The following is a 20,181-nucleotide window of genomic DNA, read 5'->3' on the forward strand; positions in this document are numbered from 1 at the left end:
GAAGGCTGGGTGGGCAGAAGCGCTATAGAAAGCACCCCGTTGCCTAGCAACGGGACGAGGCGCCGCGCATGCGCCCAACCAGCAAGCCGGCAGGGGACAATGCGCGCCTGTTGCCTAGCAACAGGACGCCCCCCCTGCCGGATCCATCAGGTGACCATCCCCGCTTCGTGGAGGAACAGTGGGAGCAGCGCCTGACAGTACCCCCTCCCTCCCCCTTAAAGAAGGATTGCCTATGTCCAGAAACTCGGCAAGAAGACGAGGAGCGTGGTGGTCGGCTTCATCCACCCAGGATCCCTCCTCTGAGCCATAGCCGCTCCTGTGAACAAGGTACTGAGTTTTACCACAAAAAGAACGGACGTCCAAAATTCTATCAACCGCATACTCATCTCCAAGGGAAGTCTTGATGGGAGACTGTGTGACAGGCTCCTTAAAAAACTTGTTGAGGATCAGGGGCTTCATTATCGAAATGTGGAAGGTGTTATGGATTTTGAGGGATGATGGTAAGGAAAGTTTGTAAGAAACGGGGTTAGTGATTTGTGAAATAGAAAAGGGTCCATTAAAACGTGGTGCTAACTTCATCGAAGGAACACGGAGTCTGAGGTTGCGAGCGGATAGTCATACACGATCTCCAACCTTTAATACAGGAAAATTTCTCCAATGGCGATCAGCAGCATCTTTATAACGCAGAGAGGACTCAGAAAGTCTAGTTCAAGTCTGAGACCAGGAATCTCTTGTAACGAGGGAGGTACCGGATTTCTGCCATAGACAGAGAAAAATGAAGAAAACCCAGTAGAAGTATTCACTTGATTATTGTGTGCAAACTCTGCCCAGCAGAGAAGGTCACTCCCAAAGGATTGATGTTCAGAGGCGAATGATCGCAGAAAACATTCCAAGTCCTGATTAACACGTTCAGTCTGACTCTTTGTTTGGGGATGATATCTGGAGGAGAATTTGGGATTGACGTCCAGATTTTTACAAGAAACTCTCCAAAACTTAGCCACATATTGAACTCCACGATCAGAGATAAATTCTTGTGGACAGTCGTGGAGATGGAAGATGTTCTTCAGGAAAAGCTGTGCAAGTTCAGGAGCCGAAGGTAGCCCTTTACATGGTGTGAAGTGAACCATTTTCGAAAATCTGTCCACGATGACCCAGATGGTATTGTAGCCATGACTTCGAGGAAGCTCCGTAATGAAATCCATGGTAACGCTGGTCCAGGGAGATTCTGGAATTGGAAGATAAAGCAGAAGACCAGGAGGATTACGTTGGCGAACCGTGTGACATACACAAATGCTACAGGCCTGAACATATTTACGGACATCAGAGTCAAGAGAGGGCCACCAATAATATCTGGATAGAAGAGCAACAATTTTCTTGTAGCCCGAATGACCAGCAAATTTGGAATCGTGGGCCCAACATAACAGCTAGGAACAGAGATGAGGACTCACGAAAGAGCGACCAGGAGGAGGAGACTTCACTGAAGAGTTGGTTAAGGCCACTACTTGAAGGGGACTGAGGATAGGTTTGGTTTCAGGAGAACCCAAGGTTTCAGAACTATCGAAGGCTCTGGATAATGCATCGGCTCTGACATTTTTGGAATCAGGGTGGTAGGTGAAAACTTACCGAAAATGAGAAAAGAAAAGAGACCAACGGACTTGGCGGGGATTACGGCACTGAGCCTCCTGCAGGTAGGTAAGGTTCTTATGGTCAGTCATTACCGTCACAGGATGTTTAGCGTCCTCAAAGAGATAACGCCATTCCTCCAACGCGTTCTTGATAGCTAACAACTCTTTATCGCCAATCCCATAATACTGCTCGCAGGAAGAAAATTTCTTCGAGAAAAACCCACAAGGTTCAAAGAATCCAGAAGGGGTCTTTTGAGATAATATAGCTCCGATCCCAACAGAAGAGACGTCTACCACCAGAAAGAAAGGTCTCTCCTGTTCAGGTTGCTTAAGTACTGGCGCAGAAATAAAGGCCTCCTTAACTGATTTAAAGGCTGATACAGCGTCCTGAGGCCAGGTCTTACAGCAGGCTCCTTTGCGGGTCAATGCAGTAATAGGGGCGATGAGGGAGGAGAATCCCTTGATGAACTAACAATAATAGTTAGAAAACCCAATGAACCGCTGAGTAGCTTTAAGACCGCAAGGTTGTGGCCAGTTGAGAATGGATTTCACCTTCACCGGATCCATTTGAAGATCTGTTCCAGAAATGAAGTAGTCGAGGAAAGGGACTTGTGGACATTCAAAAAGGCATTTCTCCAACTTGCAATATAGGAAATGAGCCCGGAGGTGGGAGAGAACAACCTTAACATGAATGCGGTGAGAAGACAAATCGGGAGAAAAAAACAAAATGTCATCAAGGTAGACAATGACTGATTGGTAGAGAAGGTCTCTGAAAATCTCACGGACGAACTATTGAAACACAGTGGGGGCATTGCAGAGCCCGAATGGCATTACGAGGTACTCATAGTGCCCATCCTGGGTGTTAAAGACCGTCTTCCACTCATTCCCTTTGTGAATGCGTACCAGATTGTAGGCCCCTCTACGGACTAATTTGGTGAAGACTCGAGCACCGCGGATACGGTCAAATAATTTTTGAATGAGGGGAAGAGGATAGCGATTTTTGACTGTTATGGCATTCAGGCATCAATATGTTAGTCAATACAAGGTCTTAAAGAGCCATTCTTCTTTTTTGATGGAAGAAAAAACCAGCCCCTGCTGGGGAAGAAGATTTACGAATGAAACCCCGCTGGAGGTTCTTGGAAATGTACTGGGACATGGCTTTAGTCTCTGGTAATGATTGGACATGGCCATGTCTCTGGACATGGCTTTAGTCTCCCGTGCAGCCCCCCTTCTCTGGAACGACCTCCCTCGTTCCATCCGTCTCTCTCCTACTCTGTGCTCCTTCAAACGTGCACTAAAAACTCACCTCTTCCTCAAAGCCTACCAACCATCTACTTAACCCCCATCTCCTCCCTTTTGCTCGTCCTCCCATCTCTCCTCTTGCCTCAACTGGCTCCTCTTGTGCCTGGTATGTTTACCCTCCCTTAGGATGTAAGCTCGTATGAGCAGGGCCCCCTCCCCTCCTGTCTCCATACCTGTTCTTCCGCTCCGTCTTTACTGCATATGACTGGCCGGAGTTTCTGAAGTATTGGTACTTTTTGTTCATTGTTCTGTATGGTTTCACCCTGTATAGTCTACTGTTAGTACTGTGTGCAGCGCTGCGGATACCTTGTGGCGCCTAACAAATAAATAATAATAATAATAATGATGATAAGGTGTATATCCTACCCTTAGGAATAGTTTTACCAGGGACAAGCTCAATGGGACAGTCCCATGGATGGTGTGGAGGAAGTCTCTCTGAGGCTGATTTACTGAAGACATTGAGAAAGTCCAAGTAAGGTTCAGGAAGCATCACTCGGGAGGAAAGTGAAAGACAGGAATCTTGGAAAGACATTTCTGGAGACAGGAAGGACCTCAAGAAGTAACTTGAGCCCGGTGCCAATCAAATTGAGGAGAGTGCGTCCTCAGCCAGGGTAAACCCAGAATGATGGAATTCACAGATTGCGGAATAATGAGGAACTTGATCCACTCATGGTGTAGAACTCCTACCTGCAACTGAACTGGACTGGAGATACAGGTGATAGAACCGTTGCCGACGCGGTTACCATCCACTGCAGTCAGAACAAAAGATGGAAGCAAAGAATGAAATTGAACATGGAGTCTTGACACGAGATTGGCAGAAATGAAGTTCCCCACGGATCCAGAATTCACCAAGATAGCACATACAAGAGATTCGTCTGAAGTTTTCAGGGTAACTGGCATCAAGAAGTTGGCTTTCCTGTGGGTACAGGGAGTGTGAGAACTGGATCCTAGGACGACCTCTCTACACCTAGGAGGTGGCGTTTCCAGGTTACAAGCGGATAGTAAGTGACCGGCCTCTCCACAATAAAGAAAAAGTGGCTCTTAATGCAGCGTTCTCGTTCGTCCTGGGAAACACGAGAGCGTCCGATCTACATGGGTTCCTCCACTGAAGAAACAGGAGACTGGAAGTGAGGATAAAGGATGATGATGATGGAGAGGAAAGGTGACGACTTTGATCTCTCTCCAGGGAGCGTTCCTGCTCACAGATGTCCACCTTGATACTGAGTGAAATGAGATCATTCAGATTGGGAGGAAGGTCCCGCGAGGCTAACACATCCTTGATTTGATCAGAAAGTCGTTGCCAGAAGGTAGCAACTAAAGCCTCATTATTCCATTTTAGCTTGGATGCTAGAGTCCGAAATTGGACAGCATACTGTCCGGCTGAGAGGGACACCTGTCGTAGAGCCAGAAGGCTAGAAGCGGCAGAAGATACATGCCCAGGCTCCTCAAATACCCGACGAAAATTCTCAATGAAGACAGAGGAGTTGTGAAGAGAGACCTCATCCCATTCCCATAGGGAAGAAGCCCAGGCCAAAGCCTGTCCGGAATTGAGGGATATGATGTAGGCCACTTTAGCTCTCAGAAGAAAAGTTCTCCAGGGCGAGTTCGAACAGGATCGAACACTGGTTCAATAACCCTCGACAACCCTTGGGGTTGTCACCATACTTCTCAGGGGCAGGAATGCGCAAGTTTCTGGTGGTGGTAGCCCCCGTGCTAACGGTGACAGGAGAAGCCGCTGTAGGTGGTGGTTGCGCTGGGTTCAAAGATCCCTGAAGGGAATCTAGTCTAGATACTACTCCCTGGATGCACTAGAGAAGCTAAGAAGGGCTAGTCTCCTGTTGTTCCACACGTTGAACCAGGTGTAGAAGGAGATCATGAGCAGAGGGCTCGCCGTTGCCATCTGACATGGCCAGAGTATATGGTCAGGCTGTAAGAGCCGCTGAATGTAGGAAACACCAACTCGTATTAGCGCCACTGAACTAGGAGGTGCGGAATCTAACGTACCCCTGGTGTTCACCAGGAACCCCCGCAAGGAGTTATGGGCTTTGCTGAAAGAGGTACGCAGGTCTCGGTACACCTAGACCATTACCAGTGTGGTGAAGAAGGGTCAACACGGTCCGTGTCAAACCAGCAGAGGCAGGCAGTACAACAGAGAGATCCAAGTCAAATAGGCCGAGGTCAAGGGTCACAAGAAATCCAGAGAATAGTCAGCAACCCGGGGTCAATAACCAGATAAACACAGGAACCAGGAGAGAACAGTCAAGGGAAGCAGGGTCAAAACCAATATCAGAACAGGAACAAGGAATGCTGGAGAACAGGGAGACCTGATACTCTGGCACCCTAATGGTCTATGTCCTCCATAGTCTCTGTACCTCACTCTTTGTACCTCACTGTATGTCCTTCAGAATCTCTGTACCTCATTGTACGTCCTTCATAGCTCATGTTGTTTTACTTCTATTTTGCTGCCATGTGTTTTACATAGTTAACATATTTTGTGTTGTGAATTACAGCTGGTACTCCCAGGGCACAGATCTCACATTTTTTTTTGTTACAGGAGACAGAGCAGATGAGCTGTGAAGAAATGGAGGAAAGCAGAATTGGCGTTAATCCTGTGGATTTTCAGGCATTCATAGTACATGGCAGGTAGTTATAATTTGGTCAAGTGACGCCCTGTGTTTCTCCTCGCCTGACCTGGCCGCCTCTTTTCTGCCCAGTTTGACATTCTCTGTATCCCCTGCTCACATGTTGCTCTCTCTGCAGCCACTTTGTTGATATAGTGTCCACTGCATCTCCCTCTGTATTTCCTGTTCAGAGGTGGCCTACTCTTTTACTCCCAGATGTGGCCCTCTCTTCTACTCCCAGAGGTGGCACCCTCTGTTGCTTTCTCTGCAGCCACTGCCCAGACATAATGTACTCTGCATCCCCTGCCATAAATGTGGCACCCTCTGTACCCCCCTGCCCAGATGTGGCACCTTCTATCTTACCCAGGCATGGTGCCCTCTGCATCTCCTGCACAGGTGTGGCACCGCCTGCATACCTTGATCAGGGGGCACACCCTCTTCTTACCTTTCCCTGGCATGACACCCCCTGCATGCTCTGCCCAGGAGTGCTCTATTTGAGGATTGTGTTTGTTTCAGTGAGTGTGAGTTAGAAGAAGTCCTTACATTTTACACACACAAGAATAAATCTGCCAGTGTGTTTCTGGGTCGCTCCAGCAGTGCGGAGACAAGAAGTAAACAGGAAGGTGAGTGATCTCCTATCCTATCTCTCCAGCTGTTTCTCTCATCTTATGTTATATCCCACAACTTCCACTCTCTTCCTCTGGCTGGAGCCACAGTGTGTCCTTCTCGTAGTCCTGTTTCTCCTATGTGTGTCTCATTACAGGTACTCAGCCTCCAGTGTTGTGTGGTCAGCACCAACCAGGCAGTCAGTCCGGGACTATTCAGGGTATGCGGTAATATCTTTTATGTCCTAATCCCACCCCATATGTGCTCTTCACGATCTGTCTCTGCTCATCTCACTTCATCCACTGATTGTTTTCTCTTTACTTCAGTCCATTTTTATTTGCTATAGAAAAAAATTAAAAAGTTTGGCATAATTCCTGTGCAGGAAAAAGCTGCCTCCAACCTCTGCCACCCATAGACACAGGCCTACTCTGTCAAATGTGAAATTCGGCCCTGGCTAGGACACCACTGTATTACCATTTCTTTCACACTCTCTCATCTCTTCGCAGGATGTGCAGTCCCTGAAGTCTCCGTCTCTTCGGTTATCTCTAGCTCTAGTCATTCTGCGGCCAGCATGTTATCAGAATCACCAGTGACCAATTCACAATTGCTTCACCACGACCGCAGTTCAAGCCCTTCCTCAGTAGGAAGCCGGTTACACCTTTCCTCCACACCGGGTCAGTCTCTCTTCACCGGGACATGGGACCAGCCACATCCCCACTCTCAGTCCTGCACCTTTGGGACCTTCTCCTCATTCCAAAGTGCTGCTCAAATCTACAGCCAGAGACTGAGCCGGCCGAGCAGCACCAGGGCAGGTACGTAATCCTCTGCGTAAGGCTGGATATAATGTATATTCAGCCACCAAACACCGGAGATTACCCTGACCTTCATTACATCACTTACTCCTATACATACTGCTGCCCATACCACTGTCTTATATATACACCCCCGCCTCACACATTATATATATATATATATATATATATATATATATATATATATATATATATATATACACATATATATATATATACACCCACGCCTCACTGTTATACACCCCCGCCTCAGTTATACACCACCGCCTCACTGTTATATATACACTGTCACAACTAAGCGTTGCGTACCTGCTATCGTTGGCACTACTCGGAGAAAGATGCGGAATCTAACGTGCTCCTGGTATTCAGAGACACCCGCAAGGAGGTATGGACTCCGCCGCAGGAGACTCGCAGGTCGCGGTCCTTCCACGAGTCAGGTAGCGAGGCACGTGAGAAGAGTTGTCAGACAAGCCGGGTCGGTAACTGTGCTGGCAATGGAGGTACACAAGGAGTATTCGGAGGGATGGTGAGACAAGCCGGGTCAGTAACGTTCAGGAAGCGCAGTACAACAGGGAGATACAAAGAGGTAGTCAAACGGTCCGGGTCAAAGGGTCACAGGCAGGCAGAAGAGTCAGATACAAGCAAGTTACAGGAATACTGGAACGCTGGAGGCAGGTAAGTGGACCTGATACTATGGCACAGGAGGTAGCCAGAAGTGCCTTAAATAGTGTGAGTGACCAATGGGGAGCTGGAGAGCGGCGGCGCTGTCATCAGCTGCCGCCTAGAGCAAAGAGTAGCGTCCCGTTGCCTAGCAACGGGACACGCGTGTGTAGACAGCGGGACCGGAAGTGACGCGTCTGGTTGCTAAGCAACCAGACACGCGAGGATTCAGCACAGGCGGCCGTCCTGGAGAGATCGCGGGACGGCGACTGAAATACACCTCCCGCATCCCTGTTATATACACCCCCGCCTCACTGTTATATATATATATATACCCCGCCTCACTGTTATATATAAACCCCCTCGCCTCACTGTTATACACCCCCGCCTCACTGTTATATATAAACCCCCTCGCCTCACTGTTATATATATATATATACCCCGCCTCACTGTTATATATAAACCCCCTCGCCTCACTGTTATATATACACCCCCGCCTCACTGTTCTATATAAACCCCCTCGCCTCACTGTTATATATATATATATATACCCCGCCTCACTGTTATATATAAACCCCCTCGCCTCACTGTTATACACCCCCGCCTCACTGTTATATATAAACCCCCTCGCCTCACTGTTATACACCCCCGCCTCACTGTTATATATAAACCCCCTCGCCTCACTGTTATACACCCCCGCCTCACTGTTATATATATATATATATACCCCGCCTCACTGTTATACACCCCCGCCTCACTGTTATATATATATATATATACCCCGCCTCACTGTTATATATAAACCCCCTCGCCTCACTGTTATATATACACCCCCGTCTCACTGTTATATATATATATATATATATATATATACCCCGCCTCACTGTTATACACCCCCGCCTCACTGTTATATATATATATATATATATACACCCCGCCTCACTGTTATATATACACCCCCCCGCCTCACTGTTATATATAAACCCCCTCGCCTCACTGTTATATATACACCCCCGTCTCACTGTTATATATAAACCCCCTCGCCTCACTGTTCTACACCCCCGCCTCACTGTTATATATAAACCCCCTCGCCTCACTGTTATACACCCCCGCCTCACTGTTATATATAAACCCCCTCGCCTCACTGTTATACACCCCCGCCTCACTGTTATATATACACCCCCCCGCCTCACTGTTATATATAAACCCCCTCGCCTCACTGTTATATATACACCCCCGCCTCACTGTTATATATAAACCCCCTCGCCTCACTGTTATATATAAACCCCCTCGCCTCACTGTTATACACCCCCGCCTCACTGTTATATATAAACCCCCTCGCCTCACTGTTATACACCCCCGCCTCACTGTTATATATAAACCCCCTCGCCTCACTGTTATACACCCCCGCCTCACTGTTATATATAAACCCCCTCGCCTCACTGTTATACACCCCCGCCTCACTGTTATATACACACACACACACATATATATATATATTAAGATTTATTTGTTGGGTGCCACAAGGATTCCGCAGCGCCGTACATAGTACAAACAGTAGACCATACAGGGTTAAACAGTACAGAACGATAAACACAAAATACCAATGCTTCAGTAACTTGACGCTTTGTTATACGAGTTAGCTAGAGCAAAGTATATTTCGACATTTGACTTGAGCAAAGGGTATTGGCAGATACCACTGACCCCAGAGGCTCAGAGTATTCATCACCCCATTTGACTTGTCCGAGTTTAAGTCCATGTCATTTGGGATGAAGAACGCGCCAGCCACCTTCCGGCTTGTGGTTGACTACGGGAGGTTTCTATCCTCCTTCAGCTCGCCTTAGGACACCTGCATTACAGTTTGACAGGTGTACCGCCACAGTCTAACTCCCCACCTGCCACTGTCCTCTGAGCGGGTTATGTATATATAAAAGTGAGGCGGGGTTTAATATATAATAGTGAGGCGGGAGTGTATATATAACAGTGAGGTGGGGTATATATGTATAACCCTAATATGTTCTGGGAGGACCATCTGAAACATGTAGGGCAAGTGTTGGAGAAAATTCAGTGGGCAGGTCTGACCATTAGAGTAGACAATTGTCCAATGGGGATGTCAGAGGTGCAGTACCTGGGCCATCGTGTGAGGGGAGGTAGAGTTAAGCCAGGTCCAGCTAAGGTAGAGGCAATCAAAGACTGGCATCGGCACACAACTCAAAGACAAGTATTGGTCTTCTTAGGGACCGCAGGGTACTAAAGATGTTTTGTCCTAGACTTTAGTACTGTACCGTAACCCCTGACCGATCTCACTAAGAAAAAACTCCCCAAGGTAGTTGACTGGACACCCGCTTGTGAGCTGGCATTTCAGTCATTAAAGAAAGCCCTGGTTGGTGCTCCAGTACTGTTGGTGCCCAATTATAAGAACTTTATTGTGCAAGCTGGTGCGACACTGTACGGACTGGGAGCAGTACTAAGCCAGGTGGGGCCAGATGGGCAGGAGCACCCTGTGGCCTATTTCAGCAGAAAACTGCTGAAGCGGGAAGTGGGGTATGCCACAATAGAAAAGGAGTGTTTGGGCAGTGAAAAAACTTCACGTTTGGACGACATTTTACCGTGGTGACTGATCACAACCCTTTAAAGTGGCTACAACACACCTCACAGGAAAATGGCATATTGTTGAGATGGAGCCTTGCACTTCAAGTTAATGACTTTCATATTGTTCACAAGCAAGGAAAGGCTCACATCAATGCAGACTTACTGTCTTGGCAGGAAGAGCCGGATCCCCTGGTCACCTCCAGTAACCCCAAAAGACTGCAGGACCAGGAGATAAATCGTGGGGATGGTGGCCTGCATGGACAAGGGGGGGGGGGGGAGGGTGGCTGTATCACTTTGAAATAACTTATTGTAGATATTAATTTTAATTAGGGGTGCAGTGTACCTCTGTATATCATTGCAAATTTACCATTTTTTTTATATTGTGTTGCATTGTGGTACTAGAAATGTATTGATTTATGATGCAGTAGCCATTTCTTGCAGGAAATCTGTTTTATAACTTCAAGAGGAAATATTCATTAAGTTGATTAGACCTTTTCATGTGAAGTGACCAACACTTGTTTAGCCTGAATGCACAGCAGGGGGCCGTTACCTTTCTTTCCTGTGTGGCCTTTCTTCCAGTGTCTTGAAACCTGTCTGAACATGTAAACACCCGTGATTTAGGAAATCACAAATTAGTGTCAAAGTATAAATTGGGTCTTTAGTGCCTGGTCAGACAAGGGGGCTAGTTTACCCCCCTGCCAACATATGAGTCAGAAACTGTATAAAAAGACCACTGTTTGACCATGTTAGCGGTATTCCATCTGTAACTTCTGGAAAGATCGCTAGTACCATAAACTGTCGTGTAACTGTCCTTATAAGGACACTTGATCTAATAAAACATCACTGCTTCACGGTCCTGCTTTGATGCCTACTTACCTGCTGTAATTCCTGTGACCTACAGATTAGACAAAGCTAATCAGTTATCCGGCTGTTCTGAGGGTGGGACCCAGTATCCAGTACCAACGCTTTGCCCACTACCCTGCAGCTCTGGCCAGTGTGATATGCCAGGGGGAACCATCGACAGCAACCCTGAAAAGGAAGAGGTCAGGGGTACCTGCCCAGGTGCCCAGCAAAAGAGTACACTAGCAGTGAGAGTTACCCAGAAGGAATCTGTTCTAGGTGCCAACGAAGGAGCCTAGTGGTGGCAGCAGCAAGCACCTCTTACCGCATTTAGGGCGGCGCAATTTTGGATAAAGAAAGGGGGCGGCGGCAAGGCAAGCAAAGCAGGTCCCCAGCAGCATGGATAGGGTGGAATAGGAGGTCCATCCTGTTACATATATATATATATACACCCCCACCTCACAATATCTATAATATCACTGTTATATATCCCCCTTCATGCTTCTTTCCTGCTGATTTGTGGCATTGTGTATCCCGTATTTAGCCACTGCCCAGCCGAGTGCCCTCCGCAGTCGATGTAGATCAGCATCTGGAGTGAAAGAGCTGGAGGACCACTATAATGTGGGAGCAGTTACAGCGTCATTGCAGCGTCTGGCGGAGCGACAAGCAAGTCGGCAAACTTCCAATCAGCTGAGGCAGCTGACACGGCAGGTACCACTAATTACCACGCACTGACCGAGCCCCCTGTATACACCCCACTGCGTGTTACATCTGTTTCTATTACACCCGCTTCTTGTGTGTACAAACTTCACTGAGAACTAGACCAGTGTGTCAGCTCACGCTCTCTCAGGGTCATCAATACCGGGCCTCCATCATCACTGCCAGTGCAGCTCAGCCAGCTCATACTTTGAGAAGGGGAGAGACTTTTCTAGTGGTCTAGTAGTCAAGAGCTCCTTTGGTAGTCACGGCAGAGTCCTTGGGTTGAATCCCACAAAATATTGTGTTTAAAAACATTGAGGAAGCCATCACAATCATTTTACCAATAATTCAGAATAATGTGCAATTTAGCATAACTTTTGTTGAAGCACTGCTATCTGGCTTAGTACACAAACATGGAAGAACATGACACCGTGCCTCTAACTTGATAGCAACAATATACAAAATAACTCATATCATGATTTCTTTATAAGTTAGAATTACAGAAAAGCCACAATCATTTCTGGGATAATCATCATCATCTTCATCATCATCATTTATTTATATAGCGCCACTAATTCCGCAGCGCTGTACAGAGAACTCACTCACATCAGTCCCTGCCCCATTGAGGCTTACAGTCTAAGTTCCCTAATACACACACAAAGACAGACAGACTAGGGTTGATTTGTTAGCAGCCAATTAACCTATCAGTATGTTTTTTTTTTGGGAGTATGGGAGGAAACCGGAGCACCCGGAGGAAACCCATGCAAACACGGGGAGAACATTATAAATTCATCACAGATAAGGCCATGGTCTGGAATTGAACTCATGACCCCAGTGCTGTAAGGCAGAAGTGCTAACCACTACGCCACCGTGCTGCATTGTAAAATTACACTAATTATATTTTAAGCAGAAAAATGGAACTTAGTCTATAATGGAACCATGTAAATGTTAATTTGCTTTTCAGTAATGCTAGAATAAAATAATACATATTTTTCTACAAAGCTGCTTCTTGGGCTGGAACTCTAGAAACTTTTGTAGTAGCAGAATGGAGTTTAAACCACACCCTCTTTTACATTGGATCAATCCAGGTCTGACTAGCAGCTTGTGTGCCAACCCCCCAGACACATCACAACCCCTCCCCCTTAGACACATCACAACCCCCAACGCCCCGACGCATCATGACCTCGCAGCTACGTCACAGAACACCCCCCCAGACACAAAATGACCTCCCAGCCACATCACAACCCCTCCCCCTTAGCCACATCACAACCCCCCTGACACATCACAACCCCTCCCCCTTAGCCACATCACAACCCCCAACGCCCCGACGCATCATGACCCCCCAGCTACGTCACACAACACCCCCCCCAGACACATCACAACCCCTCCCCCTTAGCCACATCACAACCCTCTGACACATCACAGACCCCCCCCAGACATATTATGACCCTCCAGTCACATCTCAAACCCCCGACAAATCACCCCCCCCAACATATCACAGACTCCCCCAGAGACATCATGACCCCCCAGCCACATCACTACCTCCCCCCCTCACACAGCCAGGTCATAACCCCCTAGACACATCACAGACCTCCCTTCCCCTGGCACATTGTATTTGCGGGTGCGTGCGTCACCCGTTGGACAAATAAATTACATAAACTACAAAAATAAAAAAAATCATTCAAAAAACAAAAAAACCTGGCTGCCCAGTGATCTGTACCCTCCCCCGCATTCCTCTCAGCACCCAAGAGGCGGTAACAGCATTATGCTGTGGGGCTGCTTTCTATCAGCAGGGACTGGGCATGTTGGTAAAATAGAAGGAAGAATGGATGGTACAAAACACAGGAAATACTACTAGGGAACCCGTCTCAGTCTGCTAAAAAAACGAAGCTTGGGTGAAAGTTCATCTTTCAAGAGGACAATGATCCCACACACAAGGCCAAACTAACATTGGGCTGTAACAAATAGGTGAATGTCCTACAATGGCTGTGAGAGCCCTGATCATAATACATCAGAGAATCTGTGATGCTATTGGGAAATTAGGGAGCACAAGCACCACCTGGCTAACCTAAGATCTGTCCTGAAGATAAGTCCGTACAGCATGCAGAGCTGGGACATATTTACCCCAAAATGACTTAATGCTGTTATTGCTGCAAGGGTGACTACAGAATATTACAGTGTGGGACTAGAAACTTCTGCACAAAACAAATGTTTTTTCTTAAGATGTTTTTGAAACGTAAGACAACGTTACATTACTATAAAAGTAAATTTGAAATAAAAATATCACAGAGAACTAAATTTCCTCGCAGGATTTGTAAAATTAGAGAATTGGTGAAGGGTCTGAATTCTTTTACACGTTACTATACAGTGGTGGAAGTGGCTGTATGGAAAATGTAAGTGACTGGAATGTGAAAGTGTTACAATGTAGCAGTAGGAGAAGTGGCGGTATGTGTGTGTGTATATCTATATATATATATATTATAATGTAAGTAATTGGAATGTGGTAGTGTTACAATGAAGGCAGTGGGAGAAGTAGTGGTATCACATACCACTGTACACACCCTGAATTCGACTACTGGTATTGTTTATAGAACGATCAGACACAACATTAAAACCACCTGCCAAATGTGTAGGTTTCCATTGTGCGACCAAAACAGCTCTGACCCGTCGAGGCCTGGACTCCACAAGATCTCTGAAGGTGTCCTGTGGTATCTGGCACCAAGACGTTAGCAGCAGATCCTTTATGTCCTGTAAGTTGTGAAGTGGAGTCCTCCATGGCTCAGACTTGTTTTTGCAGCACATCCCACAGATGCTCGATTGGATTGAGATCTGGGAAATTTGGAGGCCAAGTTAACAACTTGAACTCTTGTCATGTTCCTCAAATTATTTCTGAACAATTTTTGCAGTGTGGCACTGCGCATTATCCGGATATATGAGGCCACTGTCATCAGGGAATACAATTGCCATGATGGGGTGTACTTGGTCTGTAACAATGTTTAGGTAGGTGGGTACATGTCAATGTAACATCCACATGAATGTCAGGACCCAAGGTTTCCCAGCAGAACATTGCCCAGAGCATCACACTGACTCCGTGACTTGCCCTTTTCCCATACTGCATCCTGGTGCCATCTCTTCCACAGGTAAACGATGCACACGCACCCGGCCGTCCACATGATGTGAAAGAAAACGTGATTCATCAGACCAGGCCACCTTCTTCCATTGCTCCAGTCATGTTGTAGGCACTTTCGGCGGTGGACAGGGATCAGCATGGGCACTTAGACTGGTCTGCGGGTAGACAGCCCAATATGCAGCAAGCTGCGATGCACTGTGTATTCTGACACCTTTCTACCATAGACAGCATTAACTTTTTAAGCAATTTGTGATACACTAGCTCTTCTGTGGGATTGGACCAGACGGGCTAGCCTACGCTCGCATCAATAATCCCATGACCCTGTCGTCGGTTCACCGCTTGTCCTTCCTTGGACCACTTTTGGTAGATACTAACCACTGCATACCAGGAACACCCCACAAGACCTGCCGTTTTGGAGATGCTCTGACCCAGTCCTCTACCCATCACAATTTGGCCCTTGTCAAAGTCGCTCAGATTCTTACGCTTGCCCATTTTTCCTGCTTCCAGCACATCAACTTTAAAAACTGACTGTTCACTTGCTGCATAATATATCCAACCTCTTGACAGGTATTCTAACAAATAACCAATGTTATTCACTTCATTTGACAGTAGTTTTTATGTTGTGGCTGATTGGTGTATAAGTACTGTATATATTCCTGCACCTTGTATGATGCCATTGCATACACCACTGTGGTTCTTGAGAAAGTCTCACAACATTAGTTTGTCCTTGATGCAATGTGACCTTGATCCGCTGCTTACAATATACTGCACCGTTCTGTGTTTTTACTATATCCTGTCTGTGTCCACCTACATTGCTGTGCAAACAATAAGCCCTCGCTGCTGTTTAACATGCTACAGTTCATTCATCTTATACAACTGCTGACCGGATGGCATGTGTGTAAATTGTCCCACATATATGCACAGCAGATCTATAGTATCGTGTTTGTGACTTCTGGTCAATTATACTGAAAAACGTTAGAATATATATTGATATTTTTAACGGTAGTTTACATTATACTTTGTTTGTAGCATTTTACACGTTCATTTAAAGGTTTCCTCATCATCACCATTTATTTATATAGCGCCACTGATTCCGCAGCGCTGTACAGAGAACTCATTCACATCAGTCCCTGCCCCATTGGAGCTTACAGTCTAAATTCCCTAATATAGACACACACTCACAGATAGACAGAGAGAGAGACTAGGGTCAATTTTGATAGCAGCCAATTAACCTACTAGTATGTTTTTGGAGTGTGGGAGGAAACCGGAGCACCCAGAGGAAACCCACACAAACACGGTGGAGAACATACAAACTCCACACAGATAAGGCCATGGTGGGGAATTGAACTCATGACCCCAGAGCTGTGAGGCAAAAGTGCTAACCACTGAGCCACTGTACTGCCCCAATATTCTATGAAAAATATTTTGTTTTAAGTAAATTTGGGCTATTTCTGTGCTGCTGGCAAGGATTTATTATTGATTTTGTAATGTTATCTGAGTTTTAGAACATGCGCATTTTAAGACCAATCGGATTAGAACATTCAGGAGAATAGACTGACCTGCAGCCAATCATAGCATTAGATTTGTCACAGGAATAAACTACATTAGACCTTCTCACAGCAATTCCCAACACACCAGAAAACATAGGTTATACATGTGTGGGTCAATCTTGTAACTTAATAGCGATACAATGAATAGATAACCTTCCTCGATACCCCATTTATCCCTTTATTGCCCGTTGCCAAGCTGATCACAGTGCTCAGACAGACAGACGTGTACAGGAGTCACCTCATTCATTTCATTATTGTAGTGTAACCAGCATCTTTCTGTTTTATATTCTATTCATTCTGTTCAGCAGACAAGATTACTTTCCCCAAAACCCAACATGTGCAGCTGAATATTATACAATATATTTTGTTACTTTTTTTTATATAGTTTGATGACTATAATAACCAGCTGGCAGAATGGTGCCCCTAATTCTTTACTTTGCCCCTCAGCTGACTCACATGAATATCGCCAGCGGCACGTTTACCAGAGCAGGGATTCGCCTGGGCTCCGCTCATTGCTCACTCAGAAGATGTATTAATGCTGAGAGTGAGCACTCTGACTCACAATCCAAGTAAGTAATTGTCAAACCTCACAGAGAGACTATCCCGGTACAGAGAGAGAGACTGATCCAATACAGAGAGAGACTACTAGATACATAGAGGAATTGAGAGAGACTGACCCGACACACAGACAGACAACACTCCCGATACAGAGAGAGACCACTAGATACATAGAGTGAGAGACTAACCTGACACACAGAGAGACAACACCCCCGATACAGAGAGAGACTACTAGATACAGAGAGGGAGAGAGACTGACCCGACACACAGAGAGACAACACCCCCAATACAGAGAGAGACCACTAAATAGAGAGAGGGAGAGAGATGGACTTATCCAATACAGAGAGAGACAACACCCCCAATACAGAGAGAGACCACTAGATACATAGAGTGAGAGACTAACCTGACACCCCAATGTCTCCCACAGGGACACTACACACTGCACACGTTCTGAACCGGAGAATAACACCCGCACCTTCCCACCGGGCACCTCCACCAGCAGCACTCCCCACCCCCCACTGGAGCTGTACCTCAATCAGGTGAGTCACCTCCCCCACAGCTTCTTACAATCTTTCTCTAACTGTATAATGGTGTTTAGTTCTATTCAGATGTGCTTATTTTACCAGCGCGTGCGCAGATTCCTGGCGCAAGGAGTAAACAACCAACCTCCTGCGACCCGCGCCTTTCTCTGCTGGGTTTAGTCCGATTTATTCCCTAGTGAATAATGATTATCTGTTACATACATGTGTCTGTTATATTGATGGAAGCGCTGCAGTACAAAGTGTGCCCTGCAGAAAGTACTCACCGCCCCTCTGAGGGTGTGTTGGAATCAGCCACCCAAAATGTCATTACTCCTCATTTGTCATTCCACTACCCAAATCTCGTTTTTGGATATTGGCACAATAGAAGTCATCATGGGACATGCCCCGCATTCAGCAAAGACCATGCCAATCTGTCACCTTACAAGCTGCACTTAGCCATGTGTGTGTAATGCTTCCTATCCAGCGCTATTTGCGCAGTGAGCCAGGATTTCTGCAGGTTTGTAAATGATCGTTGATTGCGCAGCAAGTGTGTTAAGTGCACACGCTTGCGGATTCTGTGCAGTGACCGAGGCAGAAATGCAGCATATATTCTAATGTAATGTATATATTCTTAGCTATCCGGTAACCAGACCAGAGTCCTTCATCCCACTCCTCCTGCCAGTCACAAGCTGTACGTCGCCAGGAAGATGTCTGCGGCTCGCACTGTCCGGTGCGTAGCTCACACTTTTCTTGCTTGTACTGAACTGTTTATGTATATAGAAATCTGACAGGTGAATGTTTTCCCCAGAGTGTCGGTGCCAGAGGGACAGAAGAGCATGGGTTCTCTGCTGCATAATGACACAGGAACCATCCCTCCAAGTAAGTGGAACTAAACCATGACTGGTCTCCTGCTGGGGGATTATTGTGTTTATCATGTACTGTCTCTTCCAGGTGTCCCAGATGGATCTCAGGTTATATTTGCCAGATCCAGGCCCCCCGCGCCCCCTCCCAGGACATTCAGCAAACTGCAAAGGAAGAGAGATTGCGTGGTCTGCCCCACGTAACGTTCTTGGTAGATAGAAATCTTATTTCACAGATGTGGCCAATGTTCATTCCACGGGGATTCACAACGTCTTTTCTGTTTTCAACTGTGTACAGTTCTCACTCCAGAGACCAGATGTCGGCTCTACCAGTTCTTCAACCAAAACCGCTCACTGTGACTTTTTATTACAATGTATATATCTATTTTTTATCTCTTGTACAGACAAAATAAATCACTTCATGTAATGTCTGTTGATATTATTTATGGATGATAAGATTACAGAACGTGAGGCCCTTAAGTTTTCATATTTATATTTTATATGCCTTAAACCACAGAACATTTGTTATCAGCAGCGGCGGTGTCCATAACCGCCGCAACTCGCTCGCTGCTTTGCCTGGTATAGGGGGTGTTGTCTCTCTCTGTGTATTGGTCAAGGAGACGGCCGGAACTGTTGCTGACCTGCTCTGGATATTTTGTTTACTGATTATTCGTTGTGACCCCTGCGTTTCTTGGACCCTGCCTGCTTGCTTGTGACCCTGGCCCTTTGGCCTGTATCTTGGATTCTGCTGTTCTGCCTGTGACCTTGACCTTTGGCGTGTTTCCTGACTACCGTCTCCTGGTCTGTGGCTGCGGTTTAGTATAACGAACCTACACTACTTGGAGCCAAGTCCTGGGGGCATCCGAGTACCTGTGAGCGCGCCTAGCTCTACGGGAAAGGCAGCTGCTATAGGTGAAGACCTCCGCCAGCCTAACATCATAACCAGCCAGTGAAGTTCTGGAGAGGATTGTTTATGGAAGGAAACGGGTAGGATGGACGGACGGTCCTTCAACCCCTCCTAGCCAGACTGCCATTACCCAGTAGACGCCTAGGCTGCGCTCACAGGTACCCCTAGTGATGCACAGACTTGGCCACACAAGTAGCTGTAGGGTCGTATATTCACTGACTGAAACGCAGCTATAGACTGTAGAAGCAAACAGCAGTGTGAGAATCCACGCAAAGGTCCAAGGTCACAGGCAGAACAACGAATCCAAATAACAAGCCGAGGTCAGAGGTCACAGGCAATACAACAGGGTCCAGAAACAAGCCAGGGGTCATACATGGGAGATCAGGTCTAGCAAAAACAGTCAAGGAGCAGGAACAGGAAGCCTAGCTACACTGGGAGCTATAACTGGCAGTGAGTCTCTGTCCTCACTGCCTTAAGTAATGAGGGGAGCCAATAGGAATAGAGTGCCAGCGAAATTCCTCCCTACTGCACTAATAACCAAGAATAGTGACCACAATAATAATAAACAGTACTCACTACATAGTGCAACACTGACATCTTCATATGATCAGTTCTCTGCAATAAGATGTTTTATGATACTATTGTTTCCCAGGTAATTCTACAAAACAGGTGAGCTGAAAACCCGATGTTTAGCGTTTTCTTCTGCGCGCATGCGACCGGCTGTAAGACCGCTGTCCGGGCGCTGCGGCAGTAGAGTTAGAGCGCCCCAGTTGTTGCCCAGGCAACCGGGACATAGGAGGCGGAAGTGACGACCCGGTTGTCATAGAGACGGCCGGGACACCTGGGACTGCCGGAAGCGAGTTGCGGCGGCCCTTCGGGGAGCCGTGTCTCATAACAG

General features: G+C 46.7%; 1 protein-coding gene across 4 annotated transcripts in view; it reads left to right on the top strand.

Annotated features, from left to right (window-relative positions):
• TTLL5 (tubulin tyrosine ligase like 5) overlaps positions 1–18,803 on the top strand; it is a 46,435-nt gene extending 27,632 nt beyond the window's left edge. For 2 of the 4 annotated variants that reach the window (XM_075192046.1, XM_075192047.1), the window contains 10 exons: positions 5,482–5,570; positions 6,065–6,171; positions 6,312–6,374; positions 6,661–6,966; positions 11,603–11,769; positions 16,885–17,006; positions 17,423–17,534; positions 18,152–18,246; positions 18,325–18,395; positions 18,468–18,803. In XM_075192046.1, the coding sequence (XP_075048147.1) occupies positions 5,482–5,570; positions 6,065–6,171; positions 6,312–6,374; positions 6,661–6,966; positions 11,603–11,769; positions 16,885–17,006; positions 17,423–17,534; positions 18,152–18,246; positions 18,325–18,395; positions 18,468–18,580 (1,245 nt within the window). In that variant the 3' untranslated portion in view covers positions 18,581–18,803. Of the gene's footprint in view, positions 1–5,481; positions 5,571–6,064; positions 6,172–6,311; positions 6,375–6,660; positions 6,967–11,602; positions 11,770–12,484; positions 12,871–16,884; positions 17,007–17,422; positions 17,535–18,151; positions 18,247–18,324; positions 18,396–18,467 lie in introns of those variants that run through there. The other 2 variants (XM_075192048.1, XM_075192049.1) reach the window with 2 other exon arrangements.
• The last annotated feature ends 1,378 nt before the right edge of the window (positions 18,804–20,181 follow it).

Source organism: Mixophyes fleayi, chromosome 12, assembly GCF_038048845.1.
Source record: "Mixophyes fleayi isolate aMixFle1 chromosome 12, aMixFle1.hap1, whole genome shotgun sequence".
In the NCBI taxonomy this organism is placed as follows: Eukaryota; Metazoa; Chordata; class Amphibia; order Anura; family Limnodynastidae; genus Mixophyes; species Mixophyes fleayi.